This window comes from Ovis aries, chromosome 7 (genome assembly GCF_016772045.2).
Source record: "Ovis aries strain OAR_USU_Benz2616 breed Rambouillet chromosome 7, ARS-UI_Ramb_v3.0, whole genome shotgun sequence".
Taxonomy (NCBI): domain Eukaryota; kingdom Metazoa; phylum Chordata; class Mammalia; order Artiodactyla; family Bovidae; genus Ovis; species Ovis aries.
In genome coordinates, this window is record NC_056060.1 from 1,729,636 (window position 1) to 1,754,021 (window position 24,386).

General features: G+C 44.0%; 1 protein-coding gene, 1 long non-coding RNA gene and 1 other non-coding gene across 10 annotated transcripts in view; 1 reads left to right on the plus strand and 2 right to left on the minus strand.

Moving 5' to 3' along the window:
- The window catches only part of EPB41L4A (erythrocyte membrane protein band 4.1 like 4A), a 287,090-nt gene extending 274,307 nt beyond the window's left edge, over positions 1 to 12,783 (plus strand). For 7 of the 8 annotated variants that reach the window (XM_027971446.3, XM_060418721.1, XM_060418720.1 and 4 more), the window contains 5 exons: positions 3,130 to 3,177; positions 4,302 to 4,370; positions 4,852 to 4,962; positions 6,497 to 6,578; positions 12,122 to 12,783. In XM_027971446.3, coding sequence (XP_027827247.2) covers positions 3,130 to 3,177; positions 4,302 to 4,370; positions 4,852 to 4,962; positions 6,497 to 6,578; positions 12,122 to 12,250 — 439 coding nt within the window. In that variant the 3' untranslated portion in view covers positions 12,251 to 12,783. Of the gene's footprint in view, positions 1 to 3,129; positions 3,178 to 4,301; positions 4,371 to 4,851; positions 4,963 to 6,496; positions 6,579 to 7,891; positions 7,971 to 12,121 lie in introns of all 8 variants that reach the window. The other variant, XM_060418719.1, reaches the window with a different exon arrangement.
- Positions 12,784 to 14,058: 1,275 nt separating this feature from the next.
- LOC114115685 (uncharacterized) lies at positions 14,059 to 15,605 on the minus strand. Its single transcript, XR_003589989.2, has 3 exons — positions 15,105 to 15,605; positions 14,592 to 14,667; positions 14,059 to 14,211 (listed from the first exon to the last, which is right to left on the minus strand). It is a non-coding gene; the product is annotated as an uncharacterized LOC114115685 (long non-coding RNA).
- LOC114115937 (small nucleolar RNA SNORA13) lies at positions 14,749 to 14,885 on the minus strand. The gene has a single exon (XR_003590042.1). It is a non-coding gene; the product is annotated as a small nucleolar RNA SNORA13 (small nucleolar RNA).
- Positions 15,606 to 24,386: the final 8,781 nt, after the last annotated feature.

Sequence of the window (24,386 nt, forward strand, 5' to 3'; positions counted from 1 at the left end):
ACTTTTCCCTGACTTAATGTTTTTGGAAACTGCTGGCATTTCAGAACTCAGTTTGGTTAAATACATGACTGTTATGGTGCCATAGCATTTAAACATGTAGACTAAATTTCTGAATCTTTTAGGACCAGTATTTATGTCTGGAAGGACTAATGTTCTTTTAAGATAAGTGCTCAGTAGCTCAGTTGCGTCTGACTCTTTATGACCCTATGGACGGACTGTAGCCCACCAGGCTCCTCTATTCCTATGATTTTCCAGGCAACAATACCGGAATAGGTTATCATATCCTCCTCTAGGGGATCTTCCCAACCCAGGGATAGAACCTGAGTCTCCTGCATTACAAGTGGATTCTTGCCCGCTGAGCCACCGGGGAAGCCCTCTTTTAAGATAACGTTTTTCCAGTTTTTCTGAGATGTGAATGAAAGACGTTTCTTGTGGAACTGCAGCATTAACCCCTTTTTTAAAAAACTGAAGTGTCATTGATTTCAGTGTTGTGCTGGTTTCAGGAGTACAGCAAAGTGATTCAGTAACGTGTGTGCTGTTTCAGATTCTTCTCCCTTATCGGTTGTTACAAGACACTGAATATAGTTCCCTGTGCTGTGCAGCAGGTCCTTGTTTATTTTATATATAGCAGTATGTATGTATTAATCTCAAGCTCTAAATTTATTCCTCCCCCCAATAGTAATGTTTTTAAATTTTTAATTGGAGGATAATTGCTTTACAATTTTTGTGTTGGTTTCTGCTGTACAACAATGTGAATCACCCATAAGTATAAAACATGGAAATAACCTTATTTTTTTTTCTTTTCTGATAATTAAGGTAAGAAATGCTCTTGGCTAAAAGAAAAAAAATCAGACAATATAGGAAAATGTAAATAATAAAATTAGGTGCAATTCCAACACTCAGGAATATCTGTTGTTACCAGCTGTTTGTATTTTGCTCACATCTTCCACTAGGCCTGGGGCTGGCAGCCTTGGGGAACGTGTCCTCCTTGCCCCTCATCTTGTCATTCTCCTCCCCTCCTCCCTCCTGCTGTCAAATTACGCCGTTTCCTTCATTCTCCTGAGATTTAATTAGCTCCCGTTTCAGTGTCACTCTCTAGCGGTGTTCAGCACCCACGTAGTGGAGCTTTACGGTCATTTGACCGCTTCCTTCCGCCACCAGGCTTTGGCTGTTGTACTACGGTATCATACCTTTGACCAGTGGTTTTCACCCTGGGATAGTCTTTCCTCCCAGAGGACATTTGGTGAAGTCTGGAGATGTGTTCGGTTGCCTCACTGGAGGTGTTACTGGCATCTAGGTGTCAAGGCTGTTCAGTCCAGTCCAAGTCACTCAGTCGTGTCCAACTCTTTGCAACCCCATGGACCGCAGCGCGCCAGGCCTCCCTGTCCATAGGTACTACTAATCGTCCTACAGTGGTCAAGACAGCCCCCAGCAACCACGGATGACATCTGACCCCAGTGTCAGCAGTGGGGGGGGCAACATACCCTGCCCTTAGGACAGCCTCAGCACTGCACCATCCTGAAACAAGCGTGATTCCCAGCAGAATCGCTTCCTAACCTAGATGCTATGTAATACTGAGGATTTTGGGGGGACTTTCTGTGAGAATCAGATGCTGGTGTATAATTACAATGGAACCATCTTTCATCTTTTTGTATATAAACAGAATAATAGTTTAGTGCTTTTCAATGTTAGTACCTTCTCTCTGGCAGTACAGTTGACTGGGCTAATGTATTGTCTAGTGAACTAGATCAGCCGCATGTAGGAAAGGCAGATCCCGTATAGGAGATTCTTCCAAAGAAGCATTTTAAGTTTTTTAAGCCTACAATTTTCTTTTTGATAACAAACTCTGCCTTTAACAACACCGTATTTTATATGTCTGAGACCACGGCTGCATTCTGTTTCCCTTACCCTGCTGTGTTTTAACTCCTTTTGAGTGGATTAAAAGGTCTACAAATTTCTTTTTTTTTCTTTCTCTACAAAGGAAAAAACTACTTAGTCAATTCAGTTGTGAGAAAGTAGTTTATTATATTCTGTGGGCCCAGAAAGACCTACCAGAATGTCTCAGTGCTGCCCTTATTAACTGAGAAAAATGAAAGTGATGATAATATCATATGGTGAAAGTGATATTTAGCCCAGAAATGCTGATACAGATTATAAATTTAAAATTCCACAGGAGAGCATATCGGTGGCTTTGTTTAGCTGCAGGCATTTTTTTTTTTTTTTTTTGCAGGCATTTTAATTGTTGGGGTTTAGGTCTTTTCTTTGGGCCTTTGTTAGAACTTGGTTCTCTTGAAAGGACTGATGAAAGCTTAGCATTTTCTCACTAGGGGAAAAAAATCATTCTATGGCAACAGTTGCTGTGATCATAGATTTCTAGTTCTCGCTGCTATTATGGGGACCCCGAACACCTGGATGCTGGCTTTGAATTTCTCATTCTAGAAAGTTAAACATAGTGGTACAGTTTCTATTCAAGTAGTTCTTAGAGGAGAAATTTGTACAGTCTATAGACGGGGTGGAGATGGGCATATGGGAAGATGGCAGCATGGGCCACAGACATGCTCCAGTCCTTGTGAACCCAGGTCTTCGCCCAGAAATGCAATGTCAGATGCAGCGAGAAAGGACAGCGAGTCAGCGGCACACGGTCTGCCAGCCTGGCTGCCCCACCATTTTCCTTCCCCTTGTGGTGTTGCTTCTACTGCGTGATCACAGCTCGCATTGGGACTTCTCCATATTGATACATTAAGGTTAATTCTTTTGATTTAACTGAGAAGTAGTTAGAAGGACCAGAAACAGAAGCCTCAGATCAGTCTTCGTTGTAAAACCACCACTGGAGACTGTAGATTTGCCCCGCTACTGCTAAGCTCTTTGTTAAATGGAGCCCTGGTTGTGGCTGGTTTTTATGTCTTTTCTTTTTTTTTTTAGTGGACTAGCAGATAAATTGTCTGCTATCTTTGTGCTAACCATCCCACATTAGCTCTCCCTATTCAGTCTTTCCTTGTCTGGTATCAGCTGGCAGATAAGAACTTCACAGTCTGGAAACTGGTAATATTGTGGCTCTGCTGAAGTTAGAGGTTAGATCATTGGATGAAGCATGTGTGCTGAGATGAGTGTTGTTCTTTCTATTTACAGGAGAAGCCCCGATATCCAAGCGAAAGAAGAGCTATGGAAGCATATCCAGTGAGTACTGTTTTTAAAACTCACGTGGTTTGAAGGCGCTTATAAGGACACAGAGAGGCAGCCTAGGGCTGAAGCCTGCGAGGTGGTCTTCACTGCCGTCACTGTGTGGAGCCTGGCACCTGGCGGTGGTGCCTCAGCAGGCAGCCCCACCATCTCTCCTGAGGCCAGTCAGCCTTGCCTGTAAATGAGCCTCAGAGAGGCCAACACTGTGTAAATAAATACCAAGGAAAAGACATCCGCTACAGGAGAGAGAAGCAGATCTTTTTAGGGAGATAGGAGATGCTGGCGAGTCATCTCTATCCTGAATAAAGAAACACTGCAAGAGGGTAGAAGAGCTACTGAAAAGGTTTTCCTCCCATTTCCCCCTTAAAAACATACTAGTATTTTTTTTTCAAGTTTTATTTATGTCTATGTTTTAGTTTTTGGCTGCAGCATGTGGAATCTTAGTTCCCTGACCAGGGATTGAACCCATACCCCTTCATTAGAAGGCAGAGTCCCTTCCCAACACTGTCAAGGAAGTCCCAAATGGACACCAGTTTTCTTACTCTTCATTCCTGGCTTATATCTCTATTAGTTGTATTAACACTGTGTTATAAGACAAGATTCAGTTCAGCTCAGTCGCTCAGTTGTGTCTGACTCTTTGCTACTCCATGAACCGCAGCACGCCAGGCCTCCCTGTTCATCACCAGCTCCCGGAGCTTACTCAAATTCATGTCCATCGAGTCGGTGATGCCATCCAAACATCTCATCCTCTGTCGTCCCCTTCTCCTCCTGCCTCCAGTGTTTCCCAGCATCAGGGTCTTTTCCAGTGAGTCAGTTCTTTGCATCAGGTGACCAAAGTATTGGAGTTTCAGCTTCAGCATCCGTCCTTCCAGTGAACACTCAGGACTGATCTCCTTTAGGATGGACTATCTCCTTGCAGTCCAAGGGGCTCTCCAGTGTTCTCCAGCACCACAGTTGAAAAGCATCAATTCTTTGGCGCTCAGATTTCTTTAGAAAAGAAGGGCTTTCTTTTTCTTAAAGAAAGCTGAGACAAGATTAGAAAGGTGAAAACTCACCTGCCAGCTGTCAATGGTGTTCGTATTTATGTCAAAACTTTCATTCTCTTGCTCATTCCCTTCTAGAAAGGAGCTTGTGGATCCATCTGGACTGTCGGAAGAACAATTAAAAGAGATTCCATACACTAAAATAGAGTATGTCTTTGAAAACCTTTCTTAAAAAGTTTTATTAATATTTGTAAATGAGTAATCCATTCTTACTCTCCAGAGGTGTTCCTTTCAGTGCTTTGTCTTAACATTTTAACTAAAAGTAAAAATAACTGTAGAGGAAGGAGTAGAAAAGGGTGTATTATAATTAATTATTGTCATTCTATACTGAGGTCACTCTCTGTGCTATAGACTGGAAAGGGGTATGGGGATTTTCAGCTTCACTCAGGGTTGGTATCCCTAAGCAAGCATTAGTCAAGGGTCAACTGTATGATAAAGTTTTATCTGCATGTTATGATGGAGGTAGTTTTCTTTTGTTAACTTGTGAAATGAAAGCCATTTAGGCTTTCCAAGCTCAGAGAGATCAAGTTTTTAAAACTCTCAGTTATATTCCTTCACAGTTACAATATTAAAGAAAACCCCAGCTCGGTCCCATTCTGACTTCTGGCGTGTTTGTCTGCTTGTTCAGGACTCAAGGTGACCCAGTCCGCATCCGGCATTCTCATTCACCGAGAAGCTACCGCCAGCATCGCAGGTCCCAGTGCTCAGATGGAGAGCGGTCCGTGCTCTCAGAAGTGAAGTAAGTGGGCAGGCGTGAGTACGCTGTCACCATCACAGCTCCAGGGAGCAGAGCACAGAACTGTCTGCAGTGATAGGAATGTTCTGTGTCTGTGGACATGGAGTATTTGGAATGTGGCTCATGTGACCTAGAAACTAGAAACCTAATATTTGTAATTTTAATTAATTTAAACTTAAGCAGCAATGTGTGGCTGGTGGCAACCATATTGGATAGCACAGACGTAGACTATAATTACACTGAATTATGGCCTTCCAAGGGCTTCCCAGCTGGCTCTAGTGGTCAAACAAACAGACAAACACAACCTGCCTGCCAATGCAGGGGATATAAGAAACACAGGTTTGATCCCTGGGTCGGGAAGATTCCCTGGAGGAGGGCATGGGAACCCACTCCAGTATTCTTGCCTGGAGAACCCCATGGACAGCAGAGCCTGGCGGGCTACAGTCCATAGGGTCGCATAAAGTCGGACATGAGTGAAGTGACTTAGCACGCATGCATTGCCCTTCCAAGCTATGCACTGAAGCTTTTAGAAGGCAGAAAAATGCATGAGCTGTTCTATTTTGAATGATAAATGCATCCATATTAGAGAGAAACTGGCATAACAGTTTCTTTTTGAATCGATGGCATCTTATCTTTTCTTTTACTGTAGCAAGTATTACGTGTTACAGTAGTTTGTTTCTTTGTGTTCTTTAGTGTTTCTTTTGAGAAAAGTGTCCGTATTTCAGCTTAACGCAACAAGTGCTATATTTAAATGAATGTGTTAACAAAATAATTACGCATCCATTTATGAAAGTGCTGTCTGTGTGTTAGTCACTCAGCCATGTCTGACTCTTTATGATATCATGGTCTGTAGCCCGTCAGGCTCCTCTGTCCATGGAATTGTCCAGGCAAGAATAATGGAGTGTGTTGTCATTTCCTCCTCCAGGGGATCTTCCCAACCCAGGGATTGAATCTGGGTCTCCTGCACTGCAAGCAGATTCTTTACCACCGAGCCACCAGCGAGCCCCATGGAAATTCATGTACTTGATATTGCAGGGTAGCAATGTTAACCATTAAACTCAGAATTAAGGCTTAAAACTAAAATAAACATTAATAAATTGGGGATAGACTAGCCCATCAGAGAGAGAGATAGGTTAGGTTTTTGTTTTTTCAATTTTTTGTTTGCTTATAAAATATAGAACATTGCTGTCCATAGCTCCACAGCTGTTTTTTTTTTTTTTTTTAATGAAAAAGAATACATGGCCAATAAGTATTTCTTTAGGAACAAATCAAAAAGCCATTTATACACACATCACAGTACTTAAAATTTATTCTTGGTTTTTCTATTTATTTGCTGTGATTTGAGGTAAGTTACTTAACCCATTGAACTTAATTCAAAAACATTTATTAAATGCCTCACTGTGTAAAGCACTGTAGTAGTAACTATAAGGAACGCAAGATATGTAAAACCTGTTTATTTTGCTATAGCCTTTTTCCAGCTCAAATTGTCCTTCTAGGCACTGTCTCAGTCATTAATTCTAAAACTCACTTTCTGCAGTTCAAAAACCGACCTTGTACCTCCACTTCCTGTGACCCGTTCTTCAGATGCTCAGGGTTCTGGTGGTTCCACGGTTCATCAGGTAGGAAATAATCAGGTTTTAAGTGGGTATTGTATTGATGATGAGGTTCCATGTTTAAAAAAAATAGCATGTATAAAACATGGAAGGAGAAGGAAGGAAGGGTGTGTGGTCAAGACAAGGCACAACCTGGAAAGTTCGAAGTGACCGCTAGAGGTAGTGTAAACTCTAAAGTGAGAATTGGGGCAAAGCCAATGGAAACAAAGATTGTAAGATTTTTTTTTTTTTTTTTAGTCAGAGAAATAAGGATAAGGGGACCCGTGTTCTGTTGTTAACTGATAGCAGGCAGAATTACTGAAGTCCTGTTTTATTCCCATTTTATTTCTGTCTTCTCAGTCAAAGAGTTACACTTGTTCTGGAGATGTATTAAAAATGTGGTCAAAGAGGAATTTAAGGACATTGCAAAGCATCTAGCTTCCTTAACAAAATCAATTTAACACTTGGCTGAATTAGATAGCTATACCAGAGGAACGCTGTAGCAAACAAAGTGTTTGACATCATCTCTCACTGTATATTTAACAAGATAGAAAAAAATGGAGGCTATATAAGCTTACTGGATAGATTTGTATCTGTGATGTTTATTTATAATGGATCAGTATCAGCTTGTTGTTCGCAGTGGATTGTTTGGATCATGGATCCCTTTGAAAGGCAATTATAACTACTATCTTTTTCCCATAAAAATGTGTGTAAGCGTGTATTTCAAGCACATAAGCATACGATTCAGGAAGTTCATGGACAACCTAAGAACCCTGACTTCAGCGTATCTGTCATTCACTGTGCTTAACTTGATTCATTTTTGTTGATGACTTGAGCAAGGACCAGTTTTCTGTTGATGCTGACAAAGCTGTTAAACTGTTGCATTCAAATATGCCAGCAAATTTGGAAAACTCAGCAGTGGTCACAGGACTGGAAAAGGTCAGTTTTCATTCCACCTCCAAAGAAAGGCAATGCCCAGGAATGTTCAAACTATTGCACAGTTGCACTCATCTCACACACAGGTAAAGTAATGCTCAAAATTATCCAGACCAGACTTCAACAGTATGTGAACCGTGAACTTCCAGATGTTCAAGCTGAATTTAGAAAAGGCAGAGGAACCAGAGATCAAATTGCCAACTTTTGCTGGATCATTGAAAAAGCAAGAGAGTTCCAGAAAAATATCTACTTCTGCTTTATTTTATATGCCAAAGTCTTTGACCAGACCACCTGACCTGCCTCCTAAAAATCTGTTGTCAAGAAGCAACAGTTAGAACTGGACATGGAACAAGACTGGTTCCAAGGCTGTATATTGTCATCCTGCTTATTTAACTTATATGCAGAGTACATCATGTGAAATGCTGGGCTGGAGGATGCACAAGCTGGAAACAAGATTGCCAGGAGAAATATCAATAACCTCAGGTATGTAGATGACACCACCCTTATGGCAGAAAGCATAGAAGACTAAAGAGCCTCTTGATGAAAGTGAGAGTGAAAAAGTTAGCTTAAAACTCCACATTCAGAAAACTAAGATCATGGCATCTGGTCCCATCACTTCATGGCAAATAGATGGGGAAACAATGGAAACAGTGAGAGACTTTATTTTTTTGGGCTCCAAAATCACTGCAGATGGTGACTGCAGTCATGAAATTAAAAGACACTTGCTCCTTGGAAGAAAAGCTATGACCAACCTAGACAGCATGTTGAAAAGCAGAGACATCACTTTGCCAGTAAAGGTCTGTCTAGTCAAAGGTATGGTTTTTCCAGTAGTCACGTATGGATGTGAGAGTTGGACTATAAAGAAAGTTGAGTGCCGAAGAATTGATGCTTTTGAACTGTGGTGTTGGAGTGGGAAAGACTGAAGGTGGGAGAAGGGGACAACAGAGGATGAGATGGTTGGGTGGCATCACCAACTCGATGAACATGAGTTTGGGTAAACTCCAGGAGTTGGTGATGGACAGGATAGCCTGGCGTGCTGCAGTCCATGGGGTCGCAAAGAGTCAGAGATGACTGAGTGATTGAATTGAACTGAACTGAACTGAGCAAGGACAGTAAAAGCCTGTGCCAATTTAGGTTAGGTTCCCTAGGAAGAGATTCTGTGATGGAGGTTTGCATTCGGGAAGTTAACTGGAAAGTGCTGTTAGGATCAATACTTGTTGGGGTATAAAAGATAGGCAAGAGTTGAACTGAGTGGTACAAGCCTCAGTAGAGGCATCAGATGGTCCCATGGGGAGTTCTGGAGCCAAGATGGCCCTTCTGATTCCTCCCACCTGGAGATGAGGGGGCTGAACCTTAAACACTCACCATGTAGCAAGTGACTGGATAAAGGGCGCCCTGGGAGGGGGTCCTGACCATGGATGAGGTGGCCTCCTCAGCCCAGGGTGGGGCTCAGTTTTGAGCTGTATGGCAGCTGTCTCTTCAATATGCTGGGGAATGACTGCCTCAGTCTGGAATAGAGATCTGCGTGGTTAACCACAGCTTCCACTAAAATCTGCATAATTTTTGATTAATCTGGGAGAGCTAATAGGTTGTCCAAACAATTTAAGTCAATAGCAATTTAAAAAAATGACATTCATGACTAGTAGTTTAGACTTCACCTTCAGACAGGACCTGCACTGGTGTCTCTTTTTTCTCCACACACCACTTGAGTGGCTTTGAACGCTGTTAAACTTCTAAACTAAATTTCTTTGGAATGTGGATAATAACTACTTCTTGAGGTTGCTAGGAGGATTAATAAGCACTGTTATTTTTCAGAGTTTTTTTTTTTTTTTTGTCTTAAATTTAAGTTGGCTTCAATACAAATGAGAATTTCATTGTATTTCTGCTTTGTCAACTAGACTCTCTAAGTCACTCAGTCGTGTCTGACTCTTTGCAACCCCATGGTCTAGACAGTCCATGGAATTCTCTAGGCCAGAATACTGGAGTGGGTAGCCTTTCCCTTCTCCAGGGGATCTTCCCAACCCAGGGGTCAAACCCAGGTCTCCCACATTGCAGGCGGATTCTTCGCCAGCTGAGCCACCAGGGAAGCCCTAGAATACTGAAATGGATAACCTGTCCCTTCTCCAGGGGATCTTCCTGACCCAGGAATTGAACCGGGGTCTCCTGCATTACAGGCGGATTCTTCACCAACTGAGCTATAAGGGAAGCCCCCAATCACCACTTAGGAATCTCAAGAAACTTACAGGAAATGTTGAAAGAATAGCTATCACTTTGCTGCGCACAGGAACAACTCATATGCATCTTCTGATCAATGGCACTGAATCTAAGGTTGTCTCTGGGACACCTTTGATACTGAATTCAATAAGTATCTAGGGAGCACATCTAAGGAATGACAAGGCACTCACTGGAGCAGTCAGCAAACTACAGCCCATAGCATAAATTTAGTTTGCAGCTGGCAATGGCACCCAGTACTCTTGCCTGGAAAATCCCATGGACGGAGGAGCCTGGTAGGCTGCAGTCCATGGGGTCGCTAAGAGTCGGGCACGACTTAGAACTTCACTTTCACTTTCATGCATTGGAGAAGGAAATGGCAATCCACTCCAGTGTTCTTGCCTGGAGAATCCTAGGGACAGGGGACCCTGATGGGCTGCAACTGAAGCGACTTAGCAGTAGCAGCTGCTTCTGTACAGTCCAGGAGCTAATTGCTTTTGTTTTTAAAGGGTTGTTTGCAGGGAGGGAAAAACAGTATGCACCAGAGACAGGCGGAGTCTATGACCTTGCCCTTGATAGAAGATGGCGACTCTTGGCCTTGACACATAACAGTAAACAGGTGAAACAAAACCAAAAACTAGGTGAGCATTATGAAGAAACAAAGATCTGAGTTAGAAAATAGACAGGTGACTTCACTTTAGATAGATATGGCCATCTCAGAAAGCAACCTGGAAAGTTGAAACTCGCAGGTGAGAAGGAGCCAACCATGTGAGCACTCGTGGAAGGCTGATGGAAGCAGAAGGAAGAGCATGGTAAAGAGTGCTGAGGCTGGGAAGGGCCTGGGTGCTGGAGGTCTGAGCCCAGTGAAGGGGAAGGAGGGCAGATGACGCAGAGCCTTAGGTGCCGTGGGGAGAGAGTCTGTTTGGATTTCATTCTGTATCATTCTCTGTGCCAAAAGGAAACTGCTGATCTGGTTGCCATGTGGAAAAAGGATGCGAGTGACATGGGGAACTGGGACAGTTGCATTTCCTAAGTTCCACGATGATGCCAGAGTTCCGCCAGTGGCCTGGCCTGCCTACATCTCATCTCACTTTCTATGAAGGCTGGTTAAAGTGGGATGGATTTGGAACTTTGATTCGTTTCCCTTAAGGTTTGCAGGCACAAGAGAGAGGTTCAGCGCCTAACAAACTTGAACGGTAGCGATTCTTCTGCTGTCTTAACGCTATATTCCCTTGCCCTGACTCATGCTCTGGTGTCCTCCTCCTACCCCTCTGGTTATCTAAAAATCTGCTATCCCAAACAGGTGTTTGACTCCAAAATTAGCTTGATTTGTACTCCCTGTGCTCAGCAAAATCATTCCATCAGTGCTTCTTTGAATATGAGTAAAATTAAGCCAGTCCCGCAACAGATAAAAGACAACTTTTTTAGAGGGTGGCTTCAGTCCAGAGGAATCCCAGAATAATAGAATTCTGGAGTGTAGCTCATTATGTGTGCGGAGATACTTTTGGGGAAGTAAATATGCTTGTTTAGCGCAGATCTACTGACAGCTTAGGCCATCTATAAGGCAGTGGCACCCCGCTCCAGCACTCTTGCCTGGAAAATCCCATGGACGGAGGAGCCTGGTGGGCTGCAGTCCATGGGGTCGCGAAGGGTCGGACACGACTGAAGCGACTTCCCTTTCACTTTTCCCTTTCACCCACTGGAGAAGGAAATGGCAACCCACTCGTGTTCTTGCCTGGAGAATCCCAGGGACGGGGGAGCCTGGTGGGCTGCCGTCTCTGGGGTCGCACAGAGTCGGACACGACTGAGGCGACGTGGCAGCCCAGAAGGCACGAGCGGGCAGGCTTGTTGGGCAGGGGGCGCGGTGGCCTCCCCGCGGCTGCGGGAGGCGCCCGCGAGCCTCGAGCCGCAGCCCTGCGTGTGGCGCTCAGGCCCCGCGTCCTCACTCCCGCTTCTCCGCGAGGCGCCCCCCGCCCCAGCCGCCAGGGAGCTCCAGCCCTCAGGGATGAGGACACCCAGGGCATTGTGTTGAGGGGTTTCTTCAGTGACTACTGAAAATACAATCAGAGAAGCTTAAAAATTATCCCAAACTCCCCTTTCTCTTCATCTCTCTGCCCCTCCTCTGAAGAGAGGCCTGAGAGGCTGGGTTAGCCTCTCAGTAGAAAAGACACTTAACTGGGGGAAATGGATTGAGATTTATTACTAACTTTCTTAAACAAAATTTGTTACGCACATATAACTTTTTAAGATTTAAACACATTTATCCTAATTAGTTAAATAAAGGGAATATTTGTACAGCCTGGTATCACACACTTTTCCTAAATATAACTTGATGACTTAGTTATTTCTAATGTGTTAATTAAATTTACTTGGCTGTAGTTTCTTCTCTGAATCTTACTTTTTTTTCAAATATTGTTTTCCAGAGAAGAAACGGGTCTAAAGATAGCCTGATGGAAGAAAAATCTCAGACATCTACAAGCAATATGGCTGGAAAATACACAGCAAAAACAATAAAAACTATCCAAGCTTCACGCCTCAAGATAGAGACTTAATCCCAATGGGCTTGGGATGGGGGTGGGGAGGGTATGTGTGCCACCTTTACTTTGAAACTGTGAATTATAATTATTGAAATATCTTGGACCTGCAGAAATGTTTCTTCAGAAGAAAATAATGGAGTCTATTGTGTCTTTTAAAGGTTTAATTACAGTATATTTGTGCCTAAGGGCCTTTTTATTTGGTAACTGGAAAGATGGTAGTCTTATAAAACCTTGTTCATTTGATGCCATGTTTACCTTCCTGGAAACTCCCAAGCATCTTGTCTGCCACCATCAAGACCAGAGGCTTCAGATCAAAGTTCTGGAAGCCTGGACTGTGGCCAGGTAGCTATGCAGCAGTGCACTAAGGGGAATGAAAAGATTCTTCCCTGCTCTAGGTAGATCTCTGCCTGTGCACAAATGCGTGACTTAGAGATCACTTTCACACTGCAGATATTTTTATTCATATTAATGTTCTTTGTAATACTGTATTTTGTGGCATTAAGTTTCATTGGCTATTTGCAAATGTTAAAAAAAAGTGCTGCTTTTAATTTCTAGTGTCCTTGTCTGGTGCTGTCAGAAGTTATGTGCGGATTTCAGTTGACCTCAGCTTATAAATTCATGACCTTAAACCTGAAAGGTCTGCCTGGCTAACTCTTCCAGAACACTATTTCAGACCTTTCCTCTTGGCAGATGACTGCAGTCTACAGGGAAGCCATATTCCTACAGGATCTTTCATCTTCCCCTGATACAAAAGACAGACCTCGTCATGGCTGCCATCAACCCATGTCCTTCCTTTTCTCCTGTCCCTCTACCTGACATGCCCTGGAGCCCAGCTCCCTCAGCCTTCTCATCCCTGCGGCCTCATGTATTCAACCTCTTCCTGTCAGCTAGTAAAGACAGCCAAATCTCACAACCAGACCCGTCTCCAGTTACCAGTGTGCTCAACTGATCTCCTAACGTGCTATCTCAAACCATCTCAAATATGGATTCTTCCCCACTGTTCCACTAAAGCAGACCTCAGACATGACTTTCATGTCACCAAATCACAAGGTTAACTTTTAAGCTATCCTGCAGTATTTTTTACTTTAATGCATTTCTCACTGCTCCTGCCATTCTGTCCTTTCCAGCTCCCCCTATTCTACATCAGTAATTGAGTCTCTCAAATCTAGACCCTCATGGACCACACTTATTCCCGTGGCCAAGTTTTATTCTCATAGACTACAGACTTCCCTCGTGGCTCAGTCTGCCTACAATGCGGGAGACCCAAGTTTGACTCCTGGGTTGGGAAGATCTGCTGAAGGGAAAGGCTACTCACTCCAATATTCTGGCCTGGAGAATTTCATGAACTGTACAGGCCATGGGGTCACAAAGAGTTGGACACAAGTGAGCGACTTTCACTTTCTTTCAGACTACAGACCAGTGTAGTATCAAGGAGTCACTTAGATTTCTAAGGCAATTCAAATAGACTAGCTCAAAAAGCTGCTCCCCTAGCTCATCTTGTGAATGTACAAGACTGCACACCTAGCAATCACCACCATCACCATTGCGGACGTATCCTTCATCACTAACTCCTGGCTGTTATAGTTTTAACTCTCTCTCCTAACTTTACCACCACCCTTCTCCCAGGTGGTCAGCTCTGGCACAGACAGAATATGGCATACAGTAGTAGCCTCCAGTTGGCCCACGGCACTGCTTTCCTTACAAATGTACATTTCCATCATGGCTTTCCCTCCCTTTAAACAGAGCCTTAAGTGATCTGCCCCCTTTTGATCTTTCAGTGAAAGAATGCTATGTTCTAGCAGTTAAATCATAAGACACAAACCTCCAAGAAACACATTATTTACAGTCCCACTGCTTTACATGTACATTTATGGGCTGTCCAAAAGCACTTTTTTTTTTTTAAACAATCCTGGAAATTTTAAATACTCTAAGCAGCTCCTGAAGATCAAGTTGTCAAATTCCTCACCAAGGACAGCCTAAAAGAAAAAATAAGGCACTCAATTTAACAAGTGAACATTTACTTCAAGACTTACAAACTCAGTACATGCTTCTTTCCTGGATTAAGTCATGCACTTCTGGACTTCATACATCAACAGAAAACATGCTTGAGAGCTGGCCAAGTGGTTTTTCAAATTTTAGCTACTACGCATAAAATCATGTGAAGATTTCATGATAAATGGGATGAGGGTATCCCATTTGCAGTTAACAATCTGTTTACAGCAGTACTAATATTAATGAACTAGTAACAATTATACTAATACCCACCAGAGAAGGACCCCCATCTAGAAAGATAAAATTCACATTACTGTTAACTGCTGTTATGACAACTATCAATAATTCAAAACTATCACCCTACCTTAGGTCATCTTCACGCTTCCAGATACTTAAGTATTCAGTTGGCAGCAGTCTATGCTTCAGCGTCCATCTTTCACCTGAACAAAAATTAAAACCGGTTAAGAGAAAGGTACACTTAACTTTGCAGAATCAAAACTACCTATGTAAATAATATGAGTGTATGTTACTTAGGCAGCTCCTACACCAAAGACATCAAATACAAGGGCAGGAAAAAAAGCTGCGAAAGTGTTTTGTGTACGCCTTTTTTGACACCACATCCACTAGTTTCCAAAAGTGAATGGGCAACACAAAGGCGGTAAGAAAACCGCATAAGGAATGCTGCGTGGCGCCGAGGTGCTAACCCTAAGACAACGGGCCGAGATTCACTGTCCAGAGGGCAACTAAGCCCAGTTGTACATTTTCTTCTACGACTCAGAATCCAACTGGGTAAGGAACGCTTAATTACTCTACTAGATGGCTAAAATATTAAAATCTCGAGGCAACTGATCCTTTCTGTAAGAACAAGAAAACTCACCTGCAAGGATGGTGATGCTCATTTCCGCCAAATTCTGCACCATGACATAGTTATCAAGATCCACACGTGAAGTGACACTCTCGCGTTGACCCGATTTCACACCGCATGGTCGGCATACGTGCTGTTACACGGTGAAGCCTTTCCCTTTCACACGCACAAAATCCCCTCATTGGATATTCCCTGACACACAGTCGATGAACTGAGAAGCCCCCACCCCCATCGCCCCATCTCCTGGCATGGAAAAGCAGACTCGGGGCCGCTTGGAGCCTCCTGAGGTCTCCGCGACAACGTGGCGGAGGCCAAAGCAGGCCGCTGCCCTCCACGCGTTCAGGTGCCGGGAGCATCCTGCCCGGCCCGCTTGCGGCAACAGCCTCCCAAGACTCAGGGAGGCCGCAGGGTCCTGCCCGGCGCCCGGGCCTTCAGAGGGCTGGCTGCGGGACGACCCGAGCCAGCCGAACCTCCAGCAAAGGAACATCCCCACCGCGAGCCGAGGCCAGAAAGGCTGCGCCGCCTTCCCACAATGCTTTTCTACGACTGGAAGGACCCACTGCTAGAGGGGTGCGGGGAGGACGGACCGCACCATCGACATCCGCGCCCTCGCCAGACGCCGCCGTGCGGCCGGAGGGCGAATTGCCCAGTGATTGGCAGAGGGGCGGGGCGGCACGGGCAGAGTTGCGAGGGGCGCGGCTGCTCTCCCCGGGCGCCCGCCGGCGGAGCCCAGCGAGCAGCTCTTCCTGCGGGAGGGCAGTTCTTTCCCAGTGTGGACACTCAACCACCCCTCCTCCCAGTGTCAGGAGCACGCGGTCAGCGCTGAGCTGCGGGTGTAGTCCAGAGGACCGGAGACCTCGTGTTCTGAGGAGAGGCAGAGCTCACCGTCTCCAGCTGAGGAAGAGTAAGGTCATTCATTCCAGAAATATTTATTGCATATATACTGTGCTTCACGCTCTATTCTAAATGCCTGAGAACCAGGTGTGAATGAGACAGAATTCCTGTCTTACATTCTGTTTCTGTGAGAAAGACACGAAACAGGTAACGTGCACCCCGTAAGTTCATCAGTGTTAATTTAGTGCCAAGACGGAAACAAAGGAGGCGAAAATGTCATAGAGCCTCGCAGTCCGGTAGGAATCGAGTGCGAACCACGAATGTCTTAAATCTTAGAAATGCGCGTTAAAAGGAACAAGTTAGGAGAAGGATTCTTGCCTAGAGAATCCCAGGGACAGAGGAGCCTGGTGGGCTGCCGTCTATGGGGTCGCACAGAGTCGGACACAACTGATGCGACTTGGCATGCGTGCATGCATGCATTGGAGAAGGAAATGGCAACCCACTCCAGTATTCTTGCCTGGAGAATCCCAGGGACAGAGGAGCCTGGTGGGCTGCCGTCTATGGGGTCGCACAGAGTCGGACACAACTGATGCGACTTGGCATGCGTGCATGCATGCATTGGAGAAGGAAATGGCAACCCACTCCAGTATTCTTGCCTGGAGAATCCCAGGGACAGAGGAGCCTGGTGGGCTGCCGTCTATGGGGTCGCACAGAGTCGGACACGACTGATGCGACTTAGCAGCAGCAGCATAGAACTGAGGGGCTGGGAATGAATGGCTAGGGAGGTGACAGCTTAAAGATATGGGGGGTTTTTTTGAGATGAAAATGTTCTAAATGGTGATGGTTGCATATATCTGTGAATATGTCTAAAAACCATTGAATCACATACTTTAAATGAGTGCATTGTATGATGTCAATTATATCTCAATAAAACCTTTTTTAAGTTAAAAAAAGGAACAAGTTAAACTCAGAGTTGCAACCTGTGCTAAGTATTATCATTTAAACATGTAGTTACTGTACAATTATTAATGATATACATTGCATTCTTTTATTCCTATGAAGTCTTCGAAATCCAGTGTATTTATTTCTAGTACATTTCAATTCAGACGAGTCACGTTTCTGGCACTCAGAAGCAGGCCCTGGTCAGCGTGGCTAGAGCCGTGGGAGAAGTGCAGGCTGACATCAGATGCAGCGGAAGAGACAGGCAGGGACGAATCATACGGGGCTTTTATCTGTGGTAAGGTGTTGGGATTTTATGCTGAAATTTTAAAATTGATTTTTAGCACTGAAAGAAAGTAGAGGTGGTTCATTGGTTCCTTGCTGATGGCCATAACATGGGAGGGATGAAGACTGCAGCAATTTGGACTGTGTGGTTTCCTTGCACCTCTGAGTTCTAGTAGAGAAGCACCAGAGACTTCAGCCCAGCACCTTCCTTTGTTTCTTTGAAGCTTATTGCAGGAAGAAAGAGAGAGCGGAGGGGGCGAAGGAAGGAGGAATGAAAGGGAAAGAGGGAAGAGAGAAGTGAGGAAAGGAAAAGAAACAGAAAGAGGAAAGAGAAGGAGGAAAGGAAGGAAGAAGAAAAGAAACGGATAATTTAATGCCTGTAGTCCAGTGGTCATCCCACAAGGACTAGCCTGAACGATAACATCACCACTGGGACAACAGGGGCAGAGACCATACAGAAGTAAAGGTGTAATGACCATGAAAAGGTAAATAAATCTAAGACCTTCATGAGGAAGTCTCTGGAACATCTGGGGAGAGAAAGGTTGGAAAAGGAGCAGGCTTCCTCAAAGAGTGTTATTTGAAGACTCTGAAGGGTACAGTTTGGGGATTATGGGAACTTTCAATCTTGCCTTCTTGCTCGGGAAAGTCAGTGAGAGGGTATTTCCTTTGGCTGGAGGAGCCAGCCGACCCAGGTTCCTGTCCAGCTCTTTGACCTTTGGCTTCCCTGGTGGGCGGACGTTGAAGAGTCTACCTGCGGTAGAGGGAAACCCAGGTTCAACCCTGAGTCAGGAAGCTCCCCTGGAGGAAGAAATGGGAACCCACTCCAGTATTCTTGCCTGGAAAATCCCGTGGACGGAGGAGTCTGGCGGGCTACAGTCTGCGGGGTTGCAAAGAGTCAGACACAACTAAGCGACTTGACTTTCTTTCTTGCTTTGACTTTTGTGCTTTTGGGTAAATGACACGTCTCTAAGCCCAGGGTTCTGTGTCACAGGGTAACACCTTTACTTGGGTACCACATGCGTGCATGGGTGCCTGCTCCATTGCTCAGTCATGTCCGCTCTTTGTGACCCTGTGGACTGTAGCTCACCAGGCTCCTCTGTCTATGAAACTGTCCAGGCAAGAATTCTGGAGCGGGTTGCCATTTCCTCCTCAACGGGATCCTCCTGACTCAGGGATTGAACCCACATCTCTTGTGTCTCCTGCACCGGCAGGCAGACTCCTGACCACTGCACCACCCGGGAAGCCCACGTGCCATGTTGTTGCTGTTCAGTCGTAAGTCGTGTCCGACGCTGCAGCCCATGGGCTGCAGCATGCCAGGCATCCCTGTCCTTCACTGTGTCCCAGAGTTTGCTATGGACCACATAGATTAAAGATTTAAGCAAGGCTTGTGGAATCAGTTAACGCTGTACAGTACGTAGTGACACCCAATTAATGACTCTGATGAGCTGTAGTCTCCTTGTTTACTGCCATCCCAAGTATGGAAACTTCTTGGGTTGACGTCTTAAGGAAGGGGGGTACTATGCTGCTATTTTTCTTTTAATGTCTTGACATTTTCTTCCCACCTTATTCTTTCTCATCCGCCCCTTGTAAATCATCCCTAAACTGGATAGTTCAAGAATAGAAGGCATTTGTTTCAATTACTGGATTAATGTTAGTGTCAGGAAATTGACTCTAAATTCTTCATCTTCCCCGTCTGCTTCGACCTCACCTAGCCTAGGAAGGAAAGCCTGATAATTCAGCCAACACAAGCAGAAAGGACGTGAGAAAAAGAGAGGGAGATTTCCTGTGCTGTTGGAGTGGAGGCATTATGGAAAGATGTACAAGCTACCTACAGTGTTAATGCAAGCGTGGAACAAACCCAGTTTCCTTGTTCTGATTGGTAGGCAGAATAATGGTCCCTCAAAGGTGTCCACATCCTAATTCCCAGAGCCCGTGAATATGTTCCATTATGTAGCAAAAAGGGGGCTTTGCAGATGTGATTAATACCAGGGATCGTGCAATGAGATAAAAAATGCAGAGAAAAAGTCAGAGAGATGTGGCAGAAGAGAAGGCAGGAGAAGGACTCAGCCTTCCGTTGCTAGCTTTGAAGATGGAGGAGGAAGATCTTTGGATGGCCAGCATCTAGAATCTGGGAATGGCCCTCATCTGACAGCCAGCCAGCAAACACGGACTTCCTGTCTACAGCTGTGTGCACCGAATCTGCCAGCCACCCGCGTGTGCATGAAAGCAGATTCTCCCCTGGAGTCTCCAGAAAAGAACACAGCCGTGCTGATGCCTTGATTTTAGTCCACTGAAACTCATGCCAGACTTCCTACCTACAGAGCTGTCATAATAAATTTGTGTTGTTCGAAGCTGCTAAATTTGTGTTAATTTGTTATGGTGGCAAAAGAAAACTAATAAACCCTGTAAGGGTGGAGAGGGAGAAGTGGGCTGTTTTTCTTCCCCTGCTCCTCGTCCTGCTTCAATTTTCTCATCAGGAGCACAGGAAAATTTTGCAGATAAGCTATGCACATTTCATTCTGAAGTGCTTAATCCATAGGTTTGACATTTTCTTTATGTTGGGAGTTAGGGATCTGATATAAAATCCAATAGATATTAAATAATTTGAATACTCAATTTAAAATCATTTGTAATTTTCTTGGATTTTCTCTTTAAACAATCATATTATCTATGGAAGTGTTTTTCCTTTCTACTTATACTCTGTGTGTGTGTGTGTGTGTGTGTGTGTGTGTGTGTGTGTGTGCATGCCCAGACTGGGACATGTAGGATATTGTTGAATAGAATGATAATAGGCATCCTTGTCTTGTTCACAGCTCTAAAGGAATGCTCGTAAAGTTTCAACATGTATGTATGACGTATGACATTTTAATGCATTTTATCATTTATTGGGTTAGAGAAGTGTCCTATTTTTAGTTTGCTAATAGTTTTTTTTAATATATCATGAGTGGATATTGAATTTTATTAAATTTTTTTTTCTGCCTCTATTGAGATGAACGCAAGGTTTTTTTCTTATAATGTGTTAATGAGGTGAATTGCGTGAATACATTTGCTATTGTTGAACCGGCCTTACATTTCTGGGAGAAACCACACTTGGAATTTCAAAAACTGTTCTGTTTGGAATTACTGCATTTATATGTATGAACAAGAGGGGATTGTGTTTATCTTTCTCATACCGTCTTTGATGGTTTTTTTAAATCTCTGTGTTTAGACACCTGTGCATTTATTTTTGGCAGCGCTGGGTCTTCGCTGCCGCGCGGGGGCTTCTCTAGTAGCGACGAGCAGGGGCTGCCCTGCAGCTGTGGCGCTCAGGCTCCTTGCTGCGGTGGCTTCTGCTGCAGAGCACAGACTCCAGGTTTACAGGCTTCAGTAGCTGTGGCGCGGGGCTTTAGCTGCTCTGTGTCATGTGGGATCTTCCCAGATCAGGGGTTGAACTGGTGTTTCCTGCAGTGAAAGGCAGGTTCCTAACCACTAGACCACCAGGAAAGCCCCTCTTTGATAGTTTTGGCTCGAATTATATAGATAGTTTGGGGCTTCCCTGGTGGCTTAGACAGGAAAGCGTCTGCCTGCAATGTGGGAGACCCAGGTTCAATCCCTGGGTCGGGAGGATCCCCTGGAGGAGGGAATGGCAACCCACTGCAGTACTCTTGCCTGGGAAATTCCATGGACTGAGGAGCCTGGTAGGTGACAGTCCATGGGGTCGCAAAGAGTCGGACACGACTGAGCGACTTCGCTCACTCATACAGATAGTTCTTCTTGTCGTTGTGCTCAGTTGCTCAGCCGTGTCCGACTCTTCCCAGTCCCATGGGCTATAGCCCTCCAGTCTCCTTTGTCCATGGAATTTCCCAGGCAAGACTACTGGGCAGGTTACCCTTTCCTCCTCCAGGGGATTTTCCCAAGCCAGGGATCGAATCCTTGACTCTGGCATTGGCTGCTGGATTCTTTCCCATTGCTCTAGCTGGGAAGCTCCTAGATATCTACTTAATATTAGTAACTTGTCTCTGAACGAATTACAGATATTCTATGCAAAAACACTTTCTGGGAGCCTATTTCCTTCATTTTAAATGGTAAAATTATAATGAGTTAGTCCTTAACCCAAACTAGTTTCATAAAATATAACTAAAATATATTAAACAAAGCTCTATTAAATAAAAAACTGTAACAATAGGCTGTAACATCCATGACTTTCCTTTCTGATCACCAAACTATATAGTTATGAACAAATAGTTGCTTTGTCAGCAGTAACATAATCTCTTTTATTGTTACTGCTTTTCTGCTTGGTTTGCTTCTTTCTCCATTAATCTTTAACATTTCCTCAGCTTTTTTGGTTCTCAGAATACAAAACTAGGGGGGAAAAAAGCAATATGAAATATGAAAAGCAGTGTGGAAATGTGGCAGAAAATGACACACACTGAAGATGGTATGGTACTCTAGTGCTTCTTCCATCACCAATGGTGTCTATATGGAATACCCCTTTCACTGAAATTCAGTATGGTTTGTGATTTGCTGACAGATGAAGCTAGGAACATTTTTCCAGTTGCGTTTGTAATGCAACTCAGGGCATTCCCTATACCTTTGTTGTTGTTGGTAAAAATGTGTTTTGGGTCCTAAATATAATATTTGTATATAGTCAGTTTTTTCAATTTTTAGGACTTATTTTTAACTGGAGGGTAATTTCTGTACAGTGTTGTTGTAGATGTTGGTTTCTGCCAGTCAACATGAACCAGCCATAAGCGCACACGTGGCCGCTCCCTCTTGAGCCCCCTCATAGCACCCCGGTCCCACCCCTCTAGGTTGTCACAGAGCACAGGATTGAGCACCTTGTGTTTCGCCGTGTAAGTAAGCCTTCCCGCTGCTGTCTGTTCTGCATACGGCGCTGTCTGTGGTTCCACGCTCCTCTCGCAGGATGGCCCTCCCGCGCCTTCCCCTGCTGTGTCCGCAAGTCTGTTCTCCGTTCCTGCCCTGTGAACAGGCTGGTCGGTACCATTTTTCTAGCTTCCATCTATATGTGTTAATATGCAATGTTTATTCGTTTCTCTTTCCGACCTCACTCTGTTGTTGTTTTGGATGATATATGTGGTGTATGATACTGGAGCATTAAATACAAGAGTTAATTTATTGCGAAAACGTTAATCAGGAAAATGTTCTGTGGAGTATGCTTATACAGTACTGGCTTTATAAAATTACTTGGAGACTTTTTCCTCTTTTTGTCTTCTCTGAAGAATTTAATATAAAGTCAGAAGTTTTTTAAGTAAAAAATAAACCTCATTTTAAGAATTATCTGGACCTAGAATTTTCTTTGTAGGAACATTTCAAACTACTGAATCAGTTTCTATAATGATTGAACCACTCAAGTTTTTTCTTCTTTAGTCAGTTTCGTTAAGTCCTCCTTCTGAGGAGTGTATCCATTCCGCCTCCATTCTGCTGCGTTTTGAAATTTGTTGATCCAGGAAACATAGACCCAAACAAAATCAAACTAAAGATGATTACACCAGGACACATTTTTTATTAAAATGGCAAAAAGTAAAGATAAAGAGGAGATAGTAAAAGCAGCAAGGGAAAAGCAACAAGTTACATACAAGGGAACTCACCTAAAGCTCTAGATGACTTTTCAGCAGAGACTCTGCGGGCCAGAAGGGAGTGCCACAATGTATTTTAAAGTGATGAAAAGGGAAAATCTACAACCAAGAGTACTCTACCCAGCAAAGCTTACATTCACATTTGATGGAGACATGAAAAATTGCAAGGATAAGCAGAAGCTTACAGAATTCAGCACCACCAAACCAGCTTTACAAGAAATGATGAAGGGGTTTCTCTAAGGGAAAAACAAAAGTCCACAACTAGAAACACAATTATTGCAATAGGAAAAATAGGTAAAGGCAAATATACCATAAACATAGCAAACCAACTATGTGAAAAACTCATAGGGAAGTTAAAATACAAGTACTAAAATCATCTAATCCACAATGAGCAGTTAAGGGATACACACCCAAAAATATGTGAGATATGATGTCAAAAACAGTAATTATAGGGGAAAGTGACGTGAAAGTGAAGCCGCTCAGTCGTGTCCGACTCTTTGCGACCCCATGGACACCAGGCTCCTCCGTCCATGGGATTTTCTAGGCAAGAGTACTGAAGTGGGTTGCCATTTCCTTCTCCAGGGAACTTCCCGACCCAGGGATCGAACCCAGGTCTTCCACATTGTAGACAGATGCTTTACCGTCTGAGTCACCAGAGAAGGAGGGTAAAAATAAAGTCAGCCCTTGGATATCTGTTAAATTAGAAGTTACCCCTCAGATCATTGTTACCAAAATATGCAAATAGGCCTCTTTTACAGAAAGACTGGGCAGGTTTCAGCCTGCTGCTTCTGTGCTGGGCCTGGGGGTTAGCCATGCTAAGTCTGTGTGAGCCCTTTAGGGACTGTCTTTTAGAGCCCTGTGGCCTTGTGTAGCTCATGGATGCAAGTCCCACTGGTTTTCAAAGCTAGATGTTTTAGGTACTCATCTCTCAGGTGGAGGTCTTAAAAATTAGCATCAGATTGGCGGTCTCAATCCTTCACTTCTTAGGGAGAAGCTGAAAGGTGTGAGTTCCCTCCTAGTTAGGTGTTGCTGCACCAGGGCTGGGAATTATGGCAAGATTGTTTCTCAGCTTCTCCTTGGTTTGATGTGAGTTTTCTCTCATTTGCCCAGTGAGTAGGAGTCTAGTATTTTTTGGATTTTCTTCAGAGGAAATTGTCTTGTGTCCAGCTGTTGAGTCAGTGTGTCTCTGGGAGGGTGAGGTCAGAGAGCCTCTTACGTTGCCGTTTTGAGCCAGATGCTGAGACTGAGTTTCTGATGTCAATTATTAGAAATTATTTTTCTAGCATTTCTCTTTGGTTCTTTTTCAGAGATGTAGGTTACTTATGATATCTTTTGTTCCTTTGTTATGTACCCCCTTTTATTTCTCAAGAATATATGTGAGATTTATATTTAAATATAAACACACTCGTTCGATATTCTCAAGGTTAGAAATTAAAGTTGTCTGTTTCAACTCACTGTCATATGTTATGTTTTCTTATAGGTTTTTTTTTTTTTTTTTAAACTGTAAGCATATGTTCTTTGGAAACTAAGCTGTGGTAATCTTTTGGGTGTGTTCCTCTAGAAAAAATTTATGTGTGGTGTTGCTGGGGATTTAGGGTACTTTTATCTGGGCTTCCCTGCTGGCTCCGTTGGTAAAGAATCCACCTACAATGCAGGAGAC